The sequence below is a fragment of the Marmota marmota genome, unplaced genomic scaffold (genome assembly GCF_001458135.2).
Source record: "Marmota marmota marmota unplaced genomic scaffold, marMar, whole genome shotgun sequence".
In the NCBI taxonomy this organism is placed as follows: Eukaryota; Metazoa; Chordata; class Mammalia; order Rodentia; family Sciuridae; genus Marmota; species Marmota marmota.
In genome coordinates this window covers 42,730,063-42,753,124 of record NW_025999990.1, presented here as the reverse complement: position 1 = coordinate 42,753,124, position 23,062 = coordinate 42,730,063, and the positions used below count along the sequence as shown (strand labels likewise).

Genomic DNA, 23,062 nt, shown 5'->3' with positions numbered 1-23,062 from the left:
GAAGGAGACCCTCAGGGTTATACAGTGGAGGAGGTAGAGAGAGAGGAGGGGAGGGGAGGGGAGAGGGGGGGAGGGGGGAGGGTGGAGGATGGGAAAGGCAGCGGAGCACAACAGACACAAGTATGGCAATATATAAATCAATGGATGTGTAATTGATGTGATTCTGCAATCTGTGTATGGGGTGAAGATGGGAGTTCATAACCCACTTGAATCAAAGTGTGGAATATGATATGTCAAGAAATTTGTAATGTTTTGAACAACCCACAATAAAAAATTAAAAAAAAAAAAAAGATTACCAGGCATAAAATATGTAACAACACATCACACCATTCTGTACAACTATAATGCATCAATTAAAAATACGGAAAAAGGAGATTAGTAGGCATGCAAAGATGGATATATAACTAATATTAAGAAGACAAATTAATCAACCAAAACCAATGCATAACTGATACAGATGTTAGAATCACAAGAGGACATCAAAACAGTTAATTTTTTAAAATAGTTTTTTAGTTGTCAATGGACTTTTATTTATTTTTATGTGGTGCTGAGAATCCAACCCAGTGCCTCATACATGCTAGGCAAACGCTCTACCACTGAGCTACAACCCCAGACCCAAAACAGTTATTTTAACTAGAGTTCATATATTTAAAAAATTAAGTGGGCATGGAAGATTTTTTAAAAAGACCCAAATCAAATTTCTAGAAATTATAAGTACAATATTTGAGATGAACAATACACTAGGTGAGATGAATAACAGATTAGTCATTGCAGAAGAAAAGGTTAGTGACTCAAAAAGCATAGTAACTGAAACTATCCACAATGAAATCCAGAGAGAGAAAAAAATTGAGAAAAAAACAAAGAGAGTACCCATGAGCTGTGCAACAACTACAAGCAGCACAATATACTGGTAACTGGAGTGCCTAAATAGGTGTGGGTAGGAGATACACAAAAAATATGTGAATAAATAATGTCCAAAAACTCCCCAAACTTGATGAATATACAGACCCACACATCCAGGAATTTCACTGAATCCTAAGCACAAGAAACATGAATTTAAAAAAAGTACTATACCAAAGCCCATCATAATAAAATTGCCAAAACCAACAACAAAGAGAAAAATCTTAAAAGCAGCCAGAGGAAAAAAGTGTGTTATGTACAGAAAAACAAAAATGAGCATAGCATCGTATTTTTCATGGGAAACAAATAAGACGGTGGAGCAACATCTTTAAAATGTTGAAAGCAAAGAGCAGACAATACAGAACTCTATATATTCAGCAAAAAGTCTTCAAAAATGAAGGTGAAATAAAAACACTTTCAGACATACAACACTTGAAAGAATTCACCAAAAATAGACTCACTTTACAAGAAAAGGAAGTCTTTCAAGTAGATGGACAATGATACTAGATGAAAATCTGAATCTGTCAAAGCAATGAAAACCACTCAGATGGTAACCACATGGGTAAATATATGCAATTTTTTCTTAGTCTTTAAATCTATTTAAAAGATAATCGATATAATGTCAATATAATAAATATATTTTGTGAGTTTCATAATATATGCAAAAAAAGTAAAACAAGTGAAAAATAGCATATAGGCCAGGAGGGGAGAGATAGAAGTATGCTTTTGTAAAAGTCTTACAGAATATTTGAAGTTATACAACATTATTTGAAGTTTTACTGTGGTAAGATATATCCTAGAAATTCTAAAGCAACTACTAAAATAACCAAAGAATTTTAGTTAATAAACAGCAAAATTGATAAAAATAACATCATAAAATGTACTTGGTTGGGGCTGTGGTTGTGGATCAGAGGAAGGGCGCTCGCCTGGCATGCATGAGGCAGTGGCAGTGGGTTCAATCCTTAGCACCACATAAAAATAAAATAAAGATGTTGTGTTCACCTATAACTAAAAAATAAATATAAAAAATATATACTTGGTTGATCCAAAATATGGCTGAAAGAAGAAAAAGAGTAAATAGGACAAGTAGAAAACAAATAGTAAGATGATAGACTCACACCAAGAATCACAATAAATGTAAATGATCTAAACACCCTAATTCAAAAGCAGAGATTATCAGATTTTTTTAAAAGAGCCAATTTCATGTTGCCTACATGAAAAACAATTAAAATCTAAAGATATAAATGGGCTAAAGGTAAAAGTATTTTAAAACCAAACTAACAATGCTAACACTAGTCAAAAGCAAACTTGAGTGGCTCTGTTAATATCAGGCAAAATAGATTTCAGAGCAAAGGACACTACCCAAGATTAGAGAGGTAATTTATAATGACAGAGGGGTCAAATAATCAAGAAAACACAACAATTCTAAAAAAACTTACCTTATAACAGAGCTTTAAGATACATGAAGCAAAAAATAATTTGAGAAATATAGAAATCCATAACTATAGCCATGTATTCCAATATCCCTTTCTCAATTATTGATAGAACAGGTAGACAGAAAATCAATAAAAATATAGAATATTTGAATAGTACCATCAACTAACTTGATCTGACATTTATACAATATTCCACCCCACAACACATTCTCCTCAAGCCAGAAAAAAAAATACATGTTATATAAAGAGGACAAAAATAAACATAAGATACTTGTGAGCCATAAAACAAGTCTTAACACATTTAAAGGATTCAAATCAAACAAAGTATAGTCTTTGCTTAAAATGGAATTAAATAAGAAATCAATAACAGAAGGATTTCTGGAAATCCTAAAATTCCTAAATATTTGCAAACTAACACACTTCTAAATAATCTGTTAATCAAACAGTAAATCAAAAGGTAAATTCATAATACTTTGAATTAAATGAAAATGAAAAAAGAATTTATCCAATTTGTGTGAGGCCACTAAAGTAGTTTTTAGGGATAAATTATATGTAAAATTTATATTAGAGCCAAGTGTGATGGTACATGCCTGTAATCCCAGTAGTTTAGGAGGCTTAAGCAAGAAAACTGCATGTTGAAGATCAGCCAGGCAACTTGGGGAGACCCTGTCTCAAAATTATATATGTGTGTGTGTGTGTGTGTGTGTGTGTGTGTGTGTGTGTGTCTGGGGATGTACCTCAGTGGTAGAGCAACTCTGGGTTCAATTTTTGGTACTGAAAAAAAATTTAAAAACCTATAAATTTTAAAAACCTAGAAATTTCTTCCTTTAATACATAAACTAAATTTCCACCTTAAGAAACTAGGAAGAATTGGGCAAAGTGGCACACACATGTAATCCCAGCGGCTTGGGAGGCTGAAGAAGGAGGATCGCAAGTTCGAAGCCAGCCTCAGCAATTTAGTGAGGGCTTGGACAACTTAGCAAGACCCTGTCTCAAAGTAAAAAATGAAAAAAGAAGGGCTGGGGTTGTGGCTCAGTGGTTAAGTGCCTCTGGGTACCAAAAAAGAAAGAAAAGAAAAAGAAAAAAATCCTTTTTAAGGCAGTACAGTTATTCTATATTGTCTTGGTAGTGCACGCCTGTAATCACAGTGCCAAGAACTGGCTACAATTCAGATGTCTATCAATAGGTAAGTAGATAGTTATTATATCCACATAATAATAAATAAAAAGAACTATTGATCAGCAACATTGATGAATCTCAAAATAATTCTGATAATTGAAAGAAGTCAGCCCTCTAAAAAAGCAATACTGTATGACTCTATTTATATAAAACTCTAGAAAATGCCATCGATGATTGCTTGGGGATGGGGTAGCAAGGGAGGCACAAGAGGAGGAATTAAAAAATAAATATGTTCACTATTTTGACTGTGAGGATGGCTTCATGCATAGGTACCTATGTCAAAATTTAGGCAATTGAGTACTTTACATATGTGTAGTGTGAGCCTGGCTAGGTGGTGCCTGTAATCCCAGAAGCTTGGGAGGCTGAGCAGGAGGATCTCGGGTTCAAAGCCAGCCTCAGCAATTTAGCGAGGACCTGTCTCTAAATAAAATATTTTAAAAGGGGCTGGGGGTGTGGCTCAGTTGTTAAGTACCCCTGGGTTCAAATCTCCAGTACCAAAAAAAAAAATGAATAAATAAGTGTGGTTTATTGTCAGCTATACCTCAGTAAAGATATTTCTTTAAAAAATCAGCAACATAAGAACAAGTTAGGAAGATATCTGAATTACCATTAATTTTAGAGGGCAAATACGTTCATATTTTAATGAAATGCTAGTTTGACTTAATCAGAAGTAAAAGAGCTGACATGAATAACTAATGAGGGTTTAGAAAGCAGTAATGGAAATATGGTGCCTCTATTAGAAGGGTATTATTCTAATGGCATTTTATATGTAAAAATAGGTCTAGTGTAACTTTACTCAGGAAAGAAGCAAGTTACTATAGAGTCTACGTTAATTTGCTGCAAAGCAAGTTATTTAGTCTCTTTTGCCCTAGGAGATTCAGAGCAAAAAGAGAACTCATAAAGACTTAAGCTCTCGACATCTAGAAAACCCTTAACAAGATTTAACCAAACAAATTGGACATAACATTCATATGTGAACATTCATATATTTCACGAGTGAAACTCCACATCATGTACAACCACAAGAATGAGATCCTCATGTTATACTCCATGTATGTATAATAGGTCAAAATACACTCTACTGTCATGTATATCTAAAAAGAACAAATTTTAAAAAAGGTTTAACCAGGTTAAAACACTTATGGAACATCTACTATATTTTATTCACTGTGCTTAACACTGTGAATTTTTAGTGTAATTTTGTTGATCATAAAACAAAGTCTATATTCAGTTAATATTTGGCAAAAAATTTTTTAAAGGCTAGTAAGTGGCAAAAATCAAGATCTAAACTCTTTTCTATTCACTAATTGGCTTCTTTTATTTAGAAATTTTTTTCTCCCAGTGATTGTGCACTAACAGCAAGTTATTGAATTGTTGCATACAAAGGATAAGAAGATTATTTTTGGTATTTTTTTCCATTTTATTTCTTTAGCCACCATGTGACAGTCATTGTACCAGCAGCTGGGAATGCCCTCAAGGAGCTCATGACCTAGGGGAAGAAACAAGAAGTTACAAACCACTTACCACATAGAGAGCAGAGCTGTGCTCAAGGAATTTTCCAAGTTTGTGAATCCTCTGTTGCTTATAGGTCTCCCCTTTAAATGGATGTCCAGTCTCTAGGGAAGAGAATGAAGCCTTGGAGAGATGCAGATGTTAAGCAATCCACTTCTTACTAGTTAAGCATTAGGTTCTGCCCAGCATCCTCCCAGGTCCATGGTTCAAATTCATGTCTGAGCAAGATTACAGGGAATCATATCTTGAACCCTTAGTGCCGCTCCCCAGTAATCAAAACCACTAGTCTTAAATGCTGAATATGCAAATGTAACCATACTGTATCCAGTATTAAATTACATGGTGATTTTGAAATTACATACATAATAAATTCAAGAATAGAAGCATTCAAAGTGGTAAAAATTAGAAAATAACACAGTAGGACTTACATTTTAGAAAGTTCTCTCTTATCTAATACTTCTCTGTGATTTCTGATTTTTTTCTACAATTTATGGTTCTATATTTTGTATCAAATAAAGTAGAACAAACAGTATAAATCAAATAAATTTTCAAAAATGAAACCATAAGTCTGGCTCTTAAGACAGATACAAGGGTAGGAGAACAGAGTACTCCAGTAGACGGAAAAACAGACCTAAATACAGTGCTTGTTTACCCTTTCACCCATAGAATTTAGCAAGATTTTTGACACATAAGTGTTCAAAAATTTGTTGACTAAATAAGTAAAGGGATTTAGTATCATAGAGACTGAAACATATCCCTTGATTTGGGGGTTAGAGAATTGATAACTTTGTAGAATCAGTTCCATTGAATGGAATTACCTTTTAAAATCATTATGTAATTTAATGCTGAATTACATGTTTATATATTTAAGAAACACTTCTGATAAAAGGTATCCTCTACATGTAGCCAATTTCTATCCTTAGTTTTTAAACAATCATTCCACTTTTTTTTTTTTTTTGGTACCAGGGATTAAACCCAGGGGCGTTTAACCACTGAGCACATCCCCAGCCCTCTTTTATATTTTATTGAGAGACAGGGTCTCCCTGAGTTGCTAAGTGCCTCACTAAGTTGCTGAGGCTGGCTTTGAACTCACAATCCTGCCTCAGCCTCCTGAGCTGCTGGAATTACAGGTGTGCACCACCACGCCCAGCCCACCATTTTGAAATATTTGTGTTTTTTCCAAAAATACCTATGTGTGTGTGTGTGTGTGTGTGTGTGTATATGTGTGTGTGTGTGTATATATATATATATATATATATTCATGTACATAAAGTGAGTTCCTTTTCATCCCACTTCATTTCTACATGCCTATCCCCCATTACCTATTGGTAATCACTATAATTAGTTTCTTGTGTATTTTTCTAGATTCTTTTTATATCTATTCAAGCAAATACAAATTCTTATTTTTACACCTTGTTAATCCAAAGGCAATGTTTTGTATGCGCTGTTCTGCATCTCACTTTTTTATATTGACATTTCTTAGAGATCTTTCCACATCAATAGAGAGCTTACTCATTAATTTTTTTAATGCTGCATACTATTATGATATCTGGATGTGCCATAATTTGTTTAACCTATCTCCTGTTGATAGACATACATATGTGTGTATGTGTGTCTACGTATTGTTCCCAAACAATTCATCAATGTATATCCTCAACATAAATAATTCCTCACATGTATATAAATGTCCAGGAATTGTTGGGTCAAGCACAGGCTCATTTAAAATCTCCATATAGTCTGTCAGATTACTATCCATGGAGGCCATATCAGTGCATGCATCGTAACATGTATTTTCCCAGATACCCACTAACAAAGTTTATTATTGAACTTTTGGATTTTTGTATACCTGATGGGATAAAATGATATCAGAATGTAGTTTTAATTTGCATTTTCCTTATCATTGACATTGAGCATCTTAACATTTGTTTAAAAGATATTTGCATGTTCTTTTCTATGAACTTTAAGTTTCTTTCTTACCCTTTTGTTTTTGAGTTGTCAGTTGTCATAGTTTGGGTTCTGATGAAATCAGAGCCTAAGGGAAGGACTTCGGTTGTTTATTTGGCAAGTGATCCCTGGAAGCCAGAGTAAGCCAACATAAGGGTGTGTTTTCTATATAGTTGAGCTTCTCCAAGAAGCATGCAGAATGCCTTCCAGAACACCTTCTAAAGAATGTGAGGCTTGGGGCCCTGGGGTTGTGACTCAGTGGTAGAACACTCGCCTACCATGCCTGAGGCACTGGATTCGATCCTCAGCACCACATAAATGTAAAATAAAGATATTGTGTCCACCTAAAACTAATATATATTTAATATTATATATTAATATATATAATATTTCTGTTTGGAGATATATATATATGAATGTGGGGCTGGGACACTCATTTTCAAGTCCCTGTTAATTGAGGATTGCCCTAGAAACATAAAACTCCCTCACACTCTGGACCACACCCAGGGCTGAGAGAGCTTGATGGCCTTGAAGAAAGCCTTGAGACAAAAAGCTGGAAAAAAACTAAATATGAACTTAAGGTATGTCCCTGAGCTCGTAAAGAACTGTCTGCTGGAGCTTCTGCAGAAATCAAAGGGACTAATGAGATATGATGCAGGGCAACCAAGCTACAGTGGTCTTTTTTCTTACTGGTTTCTGTTGATGGAAGTGCAGAGTGTAATTAACTGTAATATTAGTTAATATTTTCCCTGGTTTATCATTTTACTTATAGCGTTTGTAAGTTGTAGTTTCATTGAGATATAATTATTAAGCTGGGCAAGATGGCATGTGCCTGTAATCCCAGTGGCTTGGAAGGCTGAGGCAAGAGGATTGTGAGTTCAAAGCCAGCCTCAGCAATTTAGTGAGGACCTAAGCAACTCAGTGAAACCCTATCTCTAAATAAAATACAAAAGAAGGCTCAATGGTTGAGTGCCCCTTGGTTTAATCCCCAGCATCAAATAATAATAATAATTGTTATTATTATTATACCATACCATCCACTCATTAAATGTATGCAATTAAATTGTTTTTAGTACATTCATAGAATTGTACAATACATGTCAGAGTATTTATCACTCTGAAAAGAAACCCTGAACTTGCGAATAGTCACTCCTGTTTTACCACTTTTCCCAGCCCCTGGCAACCACAAATCTGTTTTCTATTTCCACAGATTTGTCTGTTCTTGGTATTTTGTATACATATTACATATATTCTTCGTGACTGGCTTCTTTCATGAAGAAGTAGGTTTCAAGTTTATTCCATACTGTAGCATATATCAGTATTTTACTTCATTCTTATCATCGATGAATAATATTCTGTTGTATGGAAAAATCACAGTTTGTTTATTCATTCATCAGTTAGTGGATATTTAGGTTGTTTCTGTTTGGAGACATTAAATATTGCTATTGGCTTGGTTTAGTGGCGAATACTTGTGATCCCAGGGAGGCTGAGACAGGATAGCAAGTTCAAGGCCAGCCTGGGTAACTTAGTGAGACCTTGTCTCTAAATAAATAAATAAATAAATAAATAAATAAAAGGGCTGAATATGTTGCTGGATAATAAGACATCCTCGATTCAATCCTCAGCACCAAAAAAAATTTATTCGTGTATGTGTGTGTGTGTGTGTGTGAGAGAGAGAGAGAGAGAGAAATACACATTGTTATAACCTCTGATAGAGCATGTACTTAGTGTACAAGGCCCTGGATTCAATCCCCAGCACCCAAAATAATAAACATAATAATAATAAGAATGCCGCTATGAATATTTGTGTACAGGTTTTTATATGAGTATGCATTTTCACTTCTTCTTTGAGGAGTAGAGTTTCTGAGTCATATAGTTGAATCTATGTGTAACTGTTTAAGAAACTGTTTGCCAAAGTGGATAAACCATTTTATATTTCCACGAGTAACATGTGAGGATTCCCACACCCTTGCCAATACTTGTTACCTTTCTCTTTGATTATAGCCCTCCTGTGGGCATGAAGTAGTATCTAATTGTGGTTTTGATTTGCATTCCTCCAGTGTAATGACCTTGAGCATCTTTTCATGTGTTTATTAGCCATTGGTGTGTGTAGGGGAATGTATATTTGGGGGGTGGGTACCAGGGATTGAACCCAGGGGTGCTTGACCCACTGAGCACATCCCCCAGGCCTTTTTAAAAAAATATTATTTTTTAGTGATGAACACAACATCTTTATTTATTTTTATGTGGTGCTGAGGATCGAACCCAGTGCCTCACACGTGCGAGGCAAGCACTTCACCACTGAGTCTAACCACAGGTCTCCCCAGTTCTTTTTTATATTTGATTTAGAGGCTGGGTCTCACTAAGTTGGTTAGGGCCTCGCTAAGCTGCTAGACTGGCTTTTAACTCAGGATCCTCCTGCCTCAGCCTCCTGAGCCATTGGGATTACAGACGTTTGCCACTGTATCCAGTATTTGTATATATTTTTTTGATTTTTAAAAATTGTTGATGGACCGTTTTTTAAATTTATTTATATGTGGTGCTGAGAATCGAACCCAGTGCCTCACATATGCTAGGCAAGTTCTCCACCACTGAGCTACAACCCCAGCCCTGAATATTTTTAAAATAAGTGTTTATACAAATCATCTGCCTATTTTTCCATTGGGTATTTTTAATTATAGATTTAAGAAGGGTTCTTTATATGTTTTGGGAGCAAGACCGTTATCAGACAGATGATTTGCACAAAGATTTTTCCCATTCTGTGGATTGTCTTTTTCTTTTGATGGTGTCCTTGAAGCATAAAGTTTTTTTCTATTTTGTTAAAATCCAGTTAATTTATATTTTCTTTTGTTGCTTATAGTTTCAGTTTCTTATCTGAGAAACCATTATTTATTGCAAGGTCATGAATATTACTTATGTGTTTTCTTCTAAGAATGTTATAGCTATTAAATTTTAGGTTAATTTTTTTATGTGTGTAAGGCATCCAACTTCATTCTTTTATAAATGGATATCTACTTGTCTCAAAACCATTTGTAAAAAAAAAAAAGTTTTGAATTTTCTTGACACTTTTGTCAAAATTCAGTTGTTCATTAATAAAAAGGATATATTTCTGGACTCTCAATGTTATTTCATTGATCTGTGTGCCTGTCCTTATGCTGTTACGACACTATAATGTTGGTATCTTTGGATGAAGTTCTGAAATAGGGAAGTTTGAGTCCTATAGCTTCCTTCTGTTTTTCAAAATTGTTTTGACTATTCTGAGCTCCTTGCATTTCTATATAAATTTTAGAATTTGCTTGTCAGTATCTGGGAAGAAGCCGCCTGGAATTTTGGTGAGGCTTGATTGACTCTTTAGAACAATTTGGGAGTATTGCCATAGACACAGAATGTCTATCCATGAATGTTGGTCGTCTTTAGTTAGTTTCCTTTAACGTTTAGTAGATTTCATAGTATAAATTTTGTCCTTTTTCTTTTTTTTCAGTAGTGGGAATTGACCCCACACCTTTCACTTTCTAGGCAAGCACTTTGCCACTGAGCTACCTCTCCACCTCTTTTTATTTTCTATTTTGAGACAGGATCTCACTAAGTTTTCACTAAGTTGCCCAGGCCACCCTCAAATTTGCAGTCTTCCTGCCTCAGCTTTCGGAGCAGCTGAGATTACAGATGTGTGCTACCATGCCTGGCAAAGTTTTGTAGTTCTTTTGTTCAGTTTTTTCCTAATTACAGTTTTTGATGCTATTATAAATTTGATTTTGTACATAACATTCAATTCTTTAGAAAAAAACTTTATGCTGCAAGGGACACCATCAAAAGAAAAAGACAATCCACAGAATGGGAAAAATCTTTATTTATTTTTGGATTATTTATTTTAAGTACATAACATTCAATTCTTTAAAAAAAAATTTGGTGCTGGGGATCAGTACCCAGGCCCTTGCACATGCTAGGCAAGCACTCTACTAATGAGTTACACCCCAGTCCATTGATTTTTGTATATTGATCTTATATCCTGGGACCTTGATGAACTCATTTGTCAGCACTAGTAGTTTTGTAGTGAATTCCTTAGGATTTCCTGTACATGTCATTTTTAAATAGATGTGGTTTTACTTCTTCCTATCAACCTAGATACATTTATTTTATTTTCCTTCCTAAATACCCCAGATAAAAACCTCCTATACTGTATCAAATAGAAATGGCAAAAATTGACACCCTTGTCTTGGTTCAGATTATAATTAGATCTTAGGGGGGAAAACATTTAGTCTGTTACCATTTAATATGATATTAGCAGTAACTTTTTTATGGATGCCCTTTATCAAGTTGAAGACTATCAGTTGTGTTCATAGTTTGTTAATTGTTTTTATCATGAAAGGGAGTTGAATTTTGTCAGCTTCCTTGTATCTATTAAATTAATCATGTAGTTTTGTCCTTTATTAATATTATGAATTATACTAATAAATTTATATATGTTAAACCAACCTTGCATTCCTGCTAAAAAATCTTACTTGTTATGGTGTATGAATCTATATATGTGTGTGTGTGTGTGTGTGTGTGTTGCTAGATTCAATTTGCTAGTATTTTGTAAGCATTTTTATATCTGTATTATAAGTTGCTTAAACTATATACCATAGCTTGCTTTTCTTTTGAATCTCTGTCTGGTTTTGATATGAGAGTCATCAGTGACTATGCAATATGAATTAGGAAATGTTCCCTTCTCTTTTATGTTTTGAAAGAGTTTGTGAAAAAGTGGTAGTATTTCTTTAAGTGTTAGTAAATTTAATGAAACCCTTGAGTCTTTGAGGTTTTTTTTTGTGTGTGTGTGGTTAGTTGTAGGATATTGTTTTTTGCTATTAGCCAATTCAGTCTCTTTACTTTTCAGAAATATGTTCAGATTTTTTTCTCTTCTTGAATCAATCTGTCCTAGAAATTTATTCATTTGTAACCTAATTATCTAATTTGATGACAGTATTAGTGTATTAGGGCTGATATAACAAAATGCCACTGACATAAATTTATTTTTTCATAGTCCTAGAGGTTAGAAGTCCAAAACTGAGGTGCTGGCCAATTTGGTTTCTTCTGAGACCTCTCCCCATGGCTTGCAGATGGCCATCTTCTTGCTGTGTCCTCAAGTGGTCTGTCTGCTGTGCATGGGCATCTGGGTGTCTCTTTCTCTCCTTGTAAGGACATCAGTATATTGGATTAGAGCCCTGCTCTATAACTGCATTTAACCTTAATAACCTCTTTAAAGGTCCTATTTACAGATCTAGTCACATTTTAAGGTTTGGAGGTAAGGGCCTCAACATACAAATTTGGGGGCAGTACGGTTCAGTCCCTAAAAATGACATACAGTTGTTCATATCAATTCTTTTTTTTTTCTTTAAGATTGCTAGTGATGCCACTCCTTTTATTCTTTTAATATTATTGTTATTATTATTATTTTAGTTGTAGATGGACACAATACCTTTTTATTTTATTTGTTTATTTTTATGTGGTTTTAATAATTTGCATCTTCTCTTTTTTTTCTTGGTCATCCTAGCTACCACTTAGCAGACATTAAGTTTGTTGATTCTCAGTTGTCTATTTCTTACTTCATTCATTTTTACTTCAATAAGTATTATTTCTTTTATTCTGTTGTCTTTGGGTTTAATTTGCTCTTCTTTTTCTAGTTTCTTAAGGTTATTTATTTGAGCTCTTTCTGTTTTTGTGTTTTTTTTTTTTTCAAATATAGGCATTTATAGCCATACATTTCCCTCTCAGTACAGTTGGCTGTTCATGTCCACAGGTCCCCATATCCACAGGTTCCACATCTGCCTGTTCTGCATCCACATCTTCAGTTGCTTAGGGGATCAAACATACTTGGAAAAAAAAATTATTTGTATTTAAAGTGTCCACTCATTTCCCCCCAAACAATATAGTTTAACAACTATTTACATCCCGTTTACATTGTATTAGGTATTAAAAGTAATATAGAGATGACTGAAAGAATACAGGAGGTGTGTGAAAATTATATGCAAATACTGTACCATTTTGTATAAAGGAATTGAGCACCTGCAGCTTTTGGTATTCATAGGGTCCTGGAACCAATCTCCTGTGGATACTGAGGAATAATTCTCCTTCTTAAGTGGCATCACATAAACTTTTTGGAGTTGTGTTTCATTTTCATTTATGTTGAAGTGATACCTGATTTACTTTGTGATTTCTTTCATGTGTTGGTTATTTAGGAATATCTTTAATTTTGACACATTTATAAATTTTTCAAATTTCCTTTCATTATTGGTCAGTCACTGGATTCTATTGAAGTCAGAAAATGTATTTCATGTGATTTTAGTTCCTTGAAGTTAATTGAGACTTGTTTTTTGGCTAACATCTGGTCTATCCTGGAGAACAGTCCTGTATACTGGAAAAGAATATGTAATTTTTATGTATTTTGCTTTTGTTGGAGGAATGTTCTGTTGGTGTCGATTAGGTCCAATTGGTTTACTGTGTTATTCAACTCTTCTGTTTCTTTGTTGCTAATCTCTCTGGCTGTTCTATCAATTATTGAAAGCAGGGTTTTGAAATCTCCAACTATTATTAAACAGCTGTTTTCCCTCTAATTCTGTCAAATTTTGCTTCAAGTGTTTGGGTCTGTTAGTAGTTGCATATATGTTTATAATTATCTTCCTTGTGGATCAACTCTTTTATCATTGTAAAAGGTCCTTCTTTTTTTCCAATATAGTTTTTGCTTAAAGTCTGTTTTTTTCTGATACTAGTGTGACTAATCTCAGAAAGTGTTTTTTCCTGAACTCTCTGGTTAGTATTTGCCTGGTTATCATGTATTTTGCCATGCAGAATCTTTTAATTTTTGAGTAGTTGAATTTATTAATTTTCTTTATGGCTTCTGCATTATGAGCAATAATTTGACCTTTTCCGTATTTAGGTGACAATTAAATCTCCCATATTTTTTCCTTTTATTCTTGTATTTTCAATTTTAAAATTTGTATTTTTGATCCATTTGATTTTGTTTGGTACTTGGTCTAAGATGTATATACAACTATTTTTCTATATACCCACATGTCTCAACACAATTCGTTGAGTGTTGTTTGCTGATTTGAGTATTTTTCTTTATCTTACACTCAATTCTCTTGTGTATTTATGTCTATTTCTTACTGGGGTTATTTTCCACTATTTTGTTTGCATGCTAGTGCACCAAGACCATAATGTTTTATTCACTAAGGTTTTTATATCATATCATCATACTAGTCTCCCTCTTTCTCTTATTTTTCAGGATTTTTCCAACTATTCATATTTATTTCTTCATATCAACATTTTATGTTATCCTTGTTAAAACAGAGAGATAGGAGTCAGGGACAAAATATAATTCCCAAGGCCATGCCCCTAGTGACCTACTACTTCTCTAGCCTTGCCCCACCTGACTACAATTACCACCTAGTAATCCATTTAGATTATTAATACATCAATCCACTGATTAGGTAATCTAATAATTTTCCTCCAAGTATTCCTGGATTGCCTGACACATGAGCCCTTTCGGGGACACTTCATATTCAAACTATAGTACCACACTTAGTAATTCATCAACTGGATTTTGCTTATATGTTTACTTGCACTATTAGTTAGGATTTTACTAAAATTGTAGATATAAACTAGTATAATAAGCTACCAGTCTTATTCCAAACAACATGATTGTGGCCTGAAACATACTGACCAGCTGTGTAATAGCATAGCCATCTTGCCTGGGATTCCTGTCCTTTAAACATCTGTTAAGATGTGGAAATTGGGACCATGTTCAGCCTCCTGCTACTTTGTAGTGTTGTATATGTACTTAGTAGCCACTGTTCTTTCAGTGGACCTTAAAGCTTTCCCTCTGTTAGGTTGCTCCCTCAGAGAGGCACATTAACTCTTCTGAGCCAACAGAGAACCATTTCCTACTTCTCAGTTCTTATGAAAAGATGAGTCAGATATGTTGTAGAATAAAAATAATGTTTTTAGCCAGGTGCAGTGGTGCACACTTGTAATCTCAATGACTTGGAAGCCTAAGGCAGGAGGATTATAAATTTAAGGCCTTGGCAATTTAGCAAGACTCTCAGCAACTTAGAGAGACCCTGTCTCAAAGTTAAAAATAAAGGACTGGGGATGTAGCTCAGTGGTAGAGTGCCCCTAAATTCAATCCCTAGTACTACTACTACTAATAATAATTTTTTTATAACTTCTAATGTAGCACCATCAGTACCGTGTTCTTAGGGGACTTTGTTTTTCAGACTCCTAGAGTATTTAAACAGTCCCTTTGGATATTATACTGGGTTAACTGATCTAGCTGTTCTGCCAGAGTAACGTCAGGGACTTGTTTTTACTTATTAAGGATATTTCCAGTTGGCTTGAGTCTTTCTCACTCTTATAACTTGTCTGTCTATGAAATAGAATGCAGTTTTTCTATGATGAATTATTTTGTGAATCCAAATAAAAGCTTTCTTTTGGATATACCTACGATTGCAATAAATAATTCTAGTTTATTCAAAAAACTAAAGTAACTTTCCTTCAGAGAAAAATATTTTCTCCTAGATTGCAATGAGTTACTTTGTGTGACACTTTTCAAATTAAAAACTCATCTTAATAGAGATAAATATATCTTATTATAACGTAGTTTTGAGAGAAGTATGAAGATAGTTTTGATATGGAACATAATGATAGTAGAGCATCTGACCTTGACTGACTTCTGCTACCTAAGGTAATAATACTCACTCCGTAAAGATGTGAAAACCTTGAGCTATCTTCAATTTCTGACAGTTTTGTAATGTTAATCAACTCATAAAGTTGTTATAGGGATTGAGTGAATTAATATACTTGAAGTACTTAGAATAGTACCCAGCACATAGTGACTTGTATTAAGTGTTCATTGAATAAAAAATAATTAAGCCTGAATATAGAGAAACTATTATTCCAAAATTTCTGAATAGTTCAAGGAAAGATCTGAAATCCTATAATCTGTTTTTTTTTCTCAATTCATCCTTATTGAAGTAACTTCATTCCTGCACATATAAATGGTTGCTAATTTAAACAACCTCTTTCATTTTAAAGATTCGCCGGTTCTCAGTCCAGCTAATTCTGCAATCAATTTAAGTGGCGCTCAGGACCTGACCCGGAATAAGAATGTTGTGAAACCACTGGCTTTATCTTTGCAGGTTGTAGGGAAGACTTATGCTGCAGGTGATGTTTTCCTTACTTATATTTCTTTAGCAAATACATAGTCTCTAAAAGACTTGTGTGAAATTTAATTGACAAATTGATAGAAGAAAACAGAAGCTGCTTCCAGCTGCCACTTAAAGACAGAAGTGAGGTTGTCTATAATAATGTAATATTTTACAAAGCTTTGTGTTCTCAGTGCTCCATCCAGAAGAGTCAGAATGACATTTGGCACACAGAAGAGATACTGCAATTTGATTCTGTTCAACAAACATTTCTTGGGCATCTAAGAACTGAGGATATGAAAACAAATAAGGCATAATGCCTTGCCACAAATGTCCTTGTAACCTAGTAAGGGAAATGGGCCTATATAAGATATTTTCAATGTGCTGAAGCCTAGCATTTTAAGGACTAATCAAGAATGAGTTCTTGGAGGAACTTAGTGTTTCACAGCGAGAAGATATATACTGTACCAAGGAGTGGAAGGAAGACATTTCAAATTCAGGGAACAGCAGAAACAAAGATTAAAGGGAAAAGAGAATGAAAAGGGAAAAAAATAGCATGATCATATGATATCTGCCAGCAGTTTGGACTTGTTAGAACCATAAAATATGCAACTTCTAAAGTGGCAAGCGGTTAGCTAGTGGTGTGCAAACAGAGTCCTTGGAGACCAGGCTAAGAAGCCTGGGTTTTATTCTATAACTTGAGGAGCAAAGGAACGACTTGAGCTGAATCATTTGGGCAGTAACATGTTAGAAGGCCTCAGGGAGTAGGAAAATTAGTTGAAGTTCATTTTAATAGTCAAAGTGAGAAATGATGAAGTCCTTGGCCAGGGTGATAATAGGTTGGAGAGACAAATTGGAGAGCTACTCAGGAAGTAAATTCAGCAGGTCTTGATTGATGAATGTGAGCATAAAGGAGAAAGGATCTCAGCTGACATCCACCTTTCTAGGCAAATGGTGTACCTGAGACAGAATGCAGATGGAGGAACAGGTTCTCCAAGAGGAGACTGTGTGAACATGTTGAGTTTCCTGGGACATCCAGTGGGGCTGTTCAACAGTCATTTAATCCACCAGAGAGGGAAATCACGACTGGTGGGATAGGGTTGAGCCATCAACATGCAGTTAAAATCATCAGGATAAATAGCATCAGCCAAGGAGAGATGTAGTGTGAAGCGGGTTGTGAAATAAGGATGGAATCCCAGAAAGTCCAATGTTTAAAGAGAAGAAATGGTATAAAAAGAACGAGGAGACAAAACTTCACTTTTAGAAACTTTTCGACACTTAGGCATCATAAATTACATAGCCCACTCATGTTTCTAATCCAGCCCAACAACTCTTACAGGACCTACTTTCTGATTTGATTACAGGCTTGAAACAAACCGAATTTAGGTTTTTCACTGCATTAAGAAAATCAACGAAAGTCATGGATTAGTAGTAATATCTTGGTTGCTAAAACCATTAGAGTAAAAAGTTGCTGATCAACTTTATAACACAAGATTTAGGCCGACAACTATGGAACCCACAGAGCACTCTTAATATTGCAAACAGAGGCCATTATGTACTTCATAATGAAAGTATATAATAGTACTTATTTTGCCAAAGAACAACCCAAATTGAATATAACTCGATCAAGCCTCTACATCTAACAGTTAGTTTATTGGAAATACAGAGTACAAAGCAAAGTTCAGCCAATCAGCAAAATCCAGAAAATGGGAAATTCTACTAGGTTATCAGAAAGAAAAAAAATTAATTATAAGAAAGAAAAAAGAAGAAGAAGGGGGCTAGGGATATAGCACAGTTGGTAGAATGCTTGCCTTGCGTTCACAAGGCCCTGGGTTCAGTCCCCAGCACCACCACAAAAAAAAAAAAAAAAAGAAAGAAGAAGGGGAATCCTATATATTAAAAGAGATTTAAGGGTCTTATCAAGTAAATTCAAATGTGTAGATCTTTTTTGAATATCAGTTTGAATAAGCCAACTATAAAAGCTCTTTCAAGATAATTGGGATAAATTTGAATATTGATGAAATACTTGATGATATTAAGAAATTGTCCATCATTGTTAATTCTAAGCATAATAATATTATAGTTATGTTTTTAAAGAGTTTTTTTAGCAGCACATACAGAAGTACTTATGGAATGAAATTTTATGATAAATGGGTTGCTTCAAAATAATTCAGAGCATGTATGTGTGTATGTGCAGGGGAAGGAGGTAGAGTGTCTAAATGAAGCCAGGTGGGCAGTGTGTTGATACATGGTGAAGCTGGATGGTGGGTATGTAGAAGTTTACATACTATTCTCTCTCCTTTTGTATATGTTTGAAATTTTCTGTCATCCAAAATTAAAATAAAACAAATAACAGTTTTCCCTTCTTTCAACCCACCATCTCCAAAGACTTCATTGAGAAATGACCCTCAAAGATCTCTTTATGTCCTAGGAAATTATTTTTAGGTGACTTTTTTTTAATTAATTCTTTTAATTGACATGTGTGATGTTTAATGTTAGTGGTGGTGTCCCTCTGATGGTTGTCACTGGTTTTATGCCACTGAGCTGAATCCTATCAGTGAGGTTTCCTTGAATCTTCACATCCTCAAGCAGGAAATCTATCAGATGTTTGCAGCTTCACACGTAGCAGTGTCTTGCCAGCCTCTATTCTAAAAGGAGCCTCTCCTGTTCTACAGATGCTGCAAATGGGAACAGTAGCCATGGAGGGAAGAGCAGTGCATCCAGCTCCACTCCAGCCCGCCCAGGGAACTACTCCTTGTCGCCAAGACCTAGCTACACATCTGCAGACCAAGGTACAACACCCATCTTAGGGTTTTGAAATGATGCAATTAATTATGGTAGAAATGCTACATGTTTTTGTTTTCCCTTTTTTCTTTCTTTCTTTCTTTCTTTCTTTCTGTACTGGGGATTGAACCCAGGTGTGCTTTACCCCTGAGCTACATCCTCACTCCTTTTTATTTTTTATTTTGAGACAGAGTCTCACTATGTTGCTGAGAGTCTGGCTAAGTTGCTGAGGGTCTTACAGAGTTGCTGAGACCTGGCCTCGAACTTGTATTCCTCCTGTCTCAGCCTACTGAGCTGCTGGGATTATAGGCACGTACCACCACACAGGGTGTAGGTTTTTGAATGATAAATTGTCTGACAGCACACACTCTATTAGAGTTTTCACTTTACTTATCATACAGTGTTTTGAAAGTTTACGATTGATGTTAACAGTAGTAATGAAATATCTTGGTGATTCTACACGGAAGAGTCTAACTGGAAAGTAAATGTTGAAACTGATGTAAAAGAAAGCATTTGAAAAAAACAAGTTTTTTTTTTTTTTCTGACTAAAGTGTAGGCAAATCTGAGCCTGCCTTCCTCTGTCCACAAAATGATTGTAACAGTACTTGACCTAAAGTTCCACGTGATTGTGAAATAATCTGCACAAGATAGTAAACTGTAAAACCACATACAAATGTTAGGTATTGTTAGTGTGATGTTGGTATGAATGTGGCTTTTTCTAATTTCATCTTTACATATAGCAGACTGACTTAGACCTTCTGAGTAAAGCAAAGTAAAGATGCTATGTCACTTTGGCACTCTTTCTTTCTTCCACATTGCTGAGGACAAGGCCTTTTCTTTTTGTCTTCAGCTACCATGTTCACTTCTGGACCACCAAAGAAACGACACCGGGGATGGTACCCTGGATCACCTGTCCCCCAACCTGGTTTAGTTACACCTGTTCCTACAATTCGTCCTCTTTCAAGACCTGGTAAGAATTTAACAGAAAATGGGTTTTAGTTTCTTTTTAATCAGCAGAGGTATCTTCTACTCCTGTTCTTTCCCTGAAGATAAATTTCTTCAATCAATCATATTTCAATAATTTGTAAGGATCTTGATCATAGCTAAAATTTTGTCCTCATTATGTCTACCTTCCCTGCAAACACAGGTACCATCACTACTGATTTTAATTCAACTTCTGGTTTACTTTTAACCCATGGTTTTGATAAACCATTCATCACATAGGGCAAGTTGGTCAACACATACCATAGGGCACGGTCAGTAGTGGTGTTGGAGTTACCCTTCTGTGATCTGGCTCTCTTTATGACCTATGCTTGTTACTTCTGGCCTGGATGGTTCCATCCATAGCTAGAAAATGAAAAACCAACTGGCTCGCTCTCTTACTATCCAAACATTGGATATCCATGGCCATTTGTTATCTACAATTAAACATTCAAAAACATTTGTCAACCCTGTGGTACCAAGTAGGCCATTTTAGGTAGATTGATCCTAAAACAGAGGTGGGATCCTTTAAAATTTTAAGTTCATTTAAATCAATAGTTTTAAAGACTGAATAGAGATATCTTATATATACAAAGAATTATGCCACCATGTTCCTGTGGTTTGCCTCTCGGTAGTACTGACTAATGATGATTTATCCTTCTACCTTCCTTCCTTCTCTATTCTTTTCACAATTTACACAGTGGGCAAAAATATGACTTTAATAATTGGACGGGTGGGTAGATAAAAATCCAAAACATAATCCAAAAGATTGCATGTGGAACAAAACAATTGGAAGGAAAACTCCAAAATACTAAATGTAGTTATCGCCTGATTGTATGATCATGGTTGATTTTTTTATCCTTCCCTTTGTTTTTCTTCTAATTTTATATAATATACATGAATTACTTTAATTTTAAAAAACTAATAAAACATTAGACTTCTAAAATTTCTATAGTAAAAGTATTTAAATTGCACTGTTTTCCTTTGTATTTCATTTAGTTTTTATGTCTAATCCTTCTTGTCAAACAACTTTTTTTTTTCTCCAGAACCCCTTTTATCTGCCCCAGTTCCACAGACCCCATTAACTGGAATTTTACAACCTCGGCCCATTCCTGCAGGGGAAACGGTAATTGTTCCTGAAAACCTGCTGAGTAACTCAGGAGTGAGACCAGTAATTCTGATAGGTAAGGTGAAGGAATTCCAAGTTGCTTCTGTCCTCTGGAGTCTAAGAATGTCTCTCCATTTCATTGTTGATTTATTCATGCATTCATGAGTGTATTCATTGATCCTGCTATTGATTTTTTTCAGTTTTTATTGGTCAGCTTCTTCATGCTCTATGACATATGTGATTACAAGCCAAGAATAAGGCATAGCCTTCTTGCCCTCAAGGAGCAGTGTGTAGTGGGGGGAGTCTGACCCCTCACTAACCACTGGGGTCAGTAAACAGCCATTACAACACACTGGGATAACATTACAACACACTGGGATAAGTGAGCTGGCAGAGGTTCACAACCAAGAGCTGCAAGAGCTCAGAGGAGAGAGGGCTTGCTTCTCTCTGGAGGGGTCTGAGAAGACTACTCAGAAGTGGTGTCTAAGTTGGGTCCTGGAGGTTGCTAAGAATGGATAGGATGGGGAGAGGACAGTACCCTCAAAGGGAGCCAAACCACAGAGAAAGAAACCATACCTCATACAAGAGAACCAAGAAGCCCCACAACTATAAGTCTGAACCATAGGGAATCATCTATGAATCAGTGTCTTTTTTTTTTTTTGTACCAAGGATTGAACTCAGGGGCACTCAGCCATGGTTTTGATAAACCATTCATCACATAGGGCAAGTTGGTCAACACATACCATAGGGCACAGTCAGTAGTGGTGTTGGAGTTACCTTTCTGTGATCTGGCTCTCTTTATGACCTAGGCTTGTTACTTCTGGCCTGGATGGTTCTCTATGGTGCTCTACTACTGAGCTACATCTGTATCCGTTCTTTATAAACTGTCTTTATAAAGTCTGAGCCCTTCAAGGATATCTGTAAGTGGAGGTATAGAAATGCAGAGGCTGGTCTGGGGTTGTAGCTCAGTGGTAGAGCACCTGCCTTGCACATGTGAGGCACTGGGTTCTATCCTCAGCACCACATAAAAATAAATAAATAAAGATATTGTGTCCATCTACAACTAAAAGAAAGTTAAAGGAAAGAAAGAAATGCAGGGGGTCCTTAGATTCCAGAACTAATTAAATGCCTTCCATACCCACATCCAAAGTCCCCCAGCTGGGGCAAGGTTAGCCAGGCCAGGAGTCTGTCTGCTTTACCTCCAGGATAAAACAGGTGAATGTGATTACACGAATTGTTATCTGTTCTTGTGGTTGGCCTGGGTCCACCAACTTGGTTTTGCTTCAAGCCCTGACTTTTATCAGGCTACACTATCCACTAATCCTGGATCTGCAGGCATTGAGGGAATCCCAGTTGTTTAAATTCCACATGGGTCAGGAAGTTCCTATTGAATATTAGCATAGTGCAACTAAGCCTTGGAAAGATACGGAGAGTGTGGGGCCCCTTTGGTGCCTTTCTTTAGAAAGTCTCAGAGGAATTTTCCTTTCTGCCATATCACTAGAACAGAGCATATTTTCATTTTATCTACTTCTAAGATAACTTGAAGCTGTGTACTGACATTCAGGAAGAAAACCTAACCAAAATTACTAAGATAGCAAAGGAATAAGAATTTCTAAGTACTTGTTGTAGGCAGACTATTGCTGTTGATGAGCAAGTTTAGCTTACATTTCCCCCTCAAACCTCAGGAAGTGTAACATGTTATTGTAGCTTCTTTGTTTATTTGTTTTTTTTTAATATTTATTTTTTAGGTGTAAATGGACATAACACAATGCCTTTATTTTTATGTGGTGCTGAGGATCGAACCCAGGTCCTGCCCGTGTGAGGCGAGCGCTCTACCGCTGAGCCACAATCCCAGCCCCTGTTTATTTGTTTTCTCATCTGAAAAGAATATTGGTCAGGAACTTAATCAGAAAATATTTTGTCTCAGTTTTACAAAGATATAGAGATGTTTTGCAAAATCATCAGTCTTCTAGGGCAGAAATATATTAACGTGTCCCTTCTGTGGGAAACAGATAATGCAATTTGTGTATTTTGCTTTG

The 23,062-nt window shown here is 35.4% G+C and overlaps 1 protein-coding gene across 9 annotated transcripts in view; it reads left to right on the top strand.

Moving 5' to 3' along the window:
• The window catches only part of Greb1l (GREB1 like retinoic acid receptor coactivator), a 269,832-nt gene that overhangs the window by 171,480 nt on the left and 75,290 nt on the right, over positions 1-23,062 (top strand). For 7 of the 9 annotated variants that reach the window (XR_007348873.1, XM_048806453.1, XM_048806455.1 and 4 more), the window contains 4 exons: positions 16,041-16,169; positions 18,826-18,942; positions 19,785-19,904; positions 20,962-21,099. Coding sequence is in view for 8 of the 9 variants with exons in the window: in XM_048806453.1 (XP_048662410.1) it covers positions 16,041-16,169; positions 18,826-18,942; positions 19,785-19,904; positions 20,962-21,099 (504 nt within the window). In the remaining variant the exon portion in view is untranslated. The remainder of the gene's footprint in view (positions 1-16,040; positions 16,170-18,825; positions 18,943-19,784; positions 19,905-20,961; positions 21,100-23,062) is intronic. The other 2 variants (XM_015482496.2, XM_048806457.1) reach the window with 1 other exon arrangement.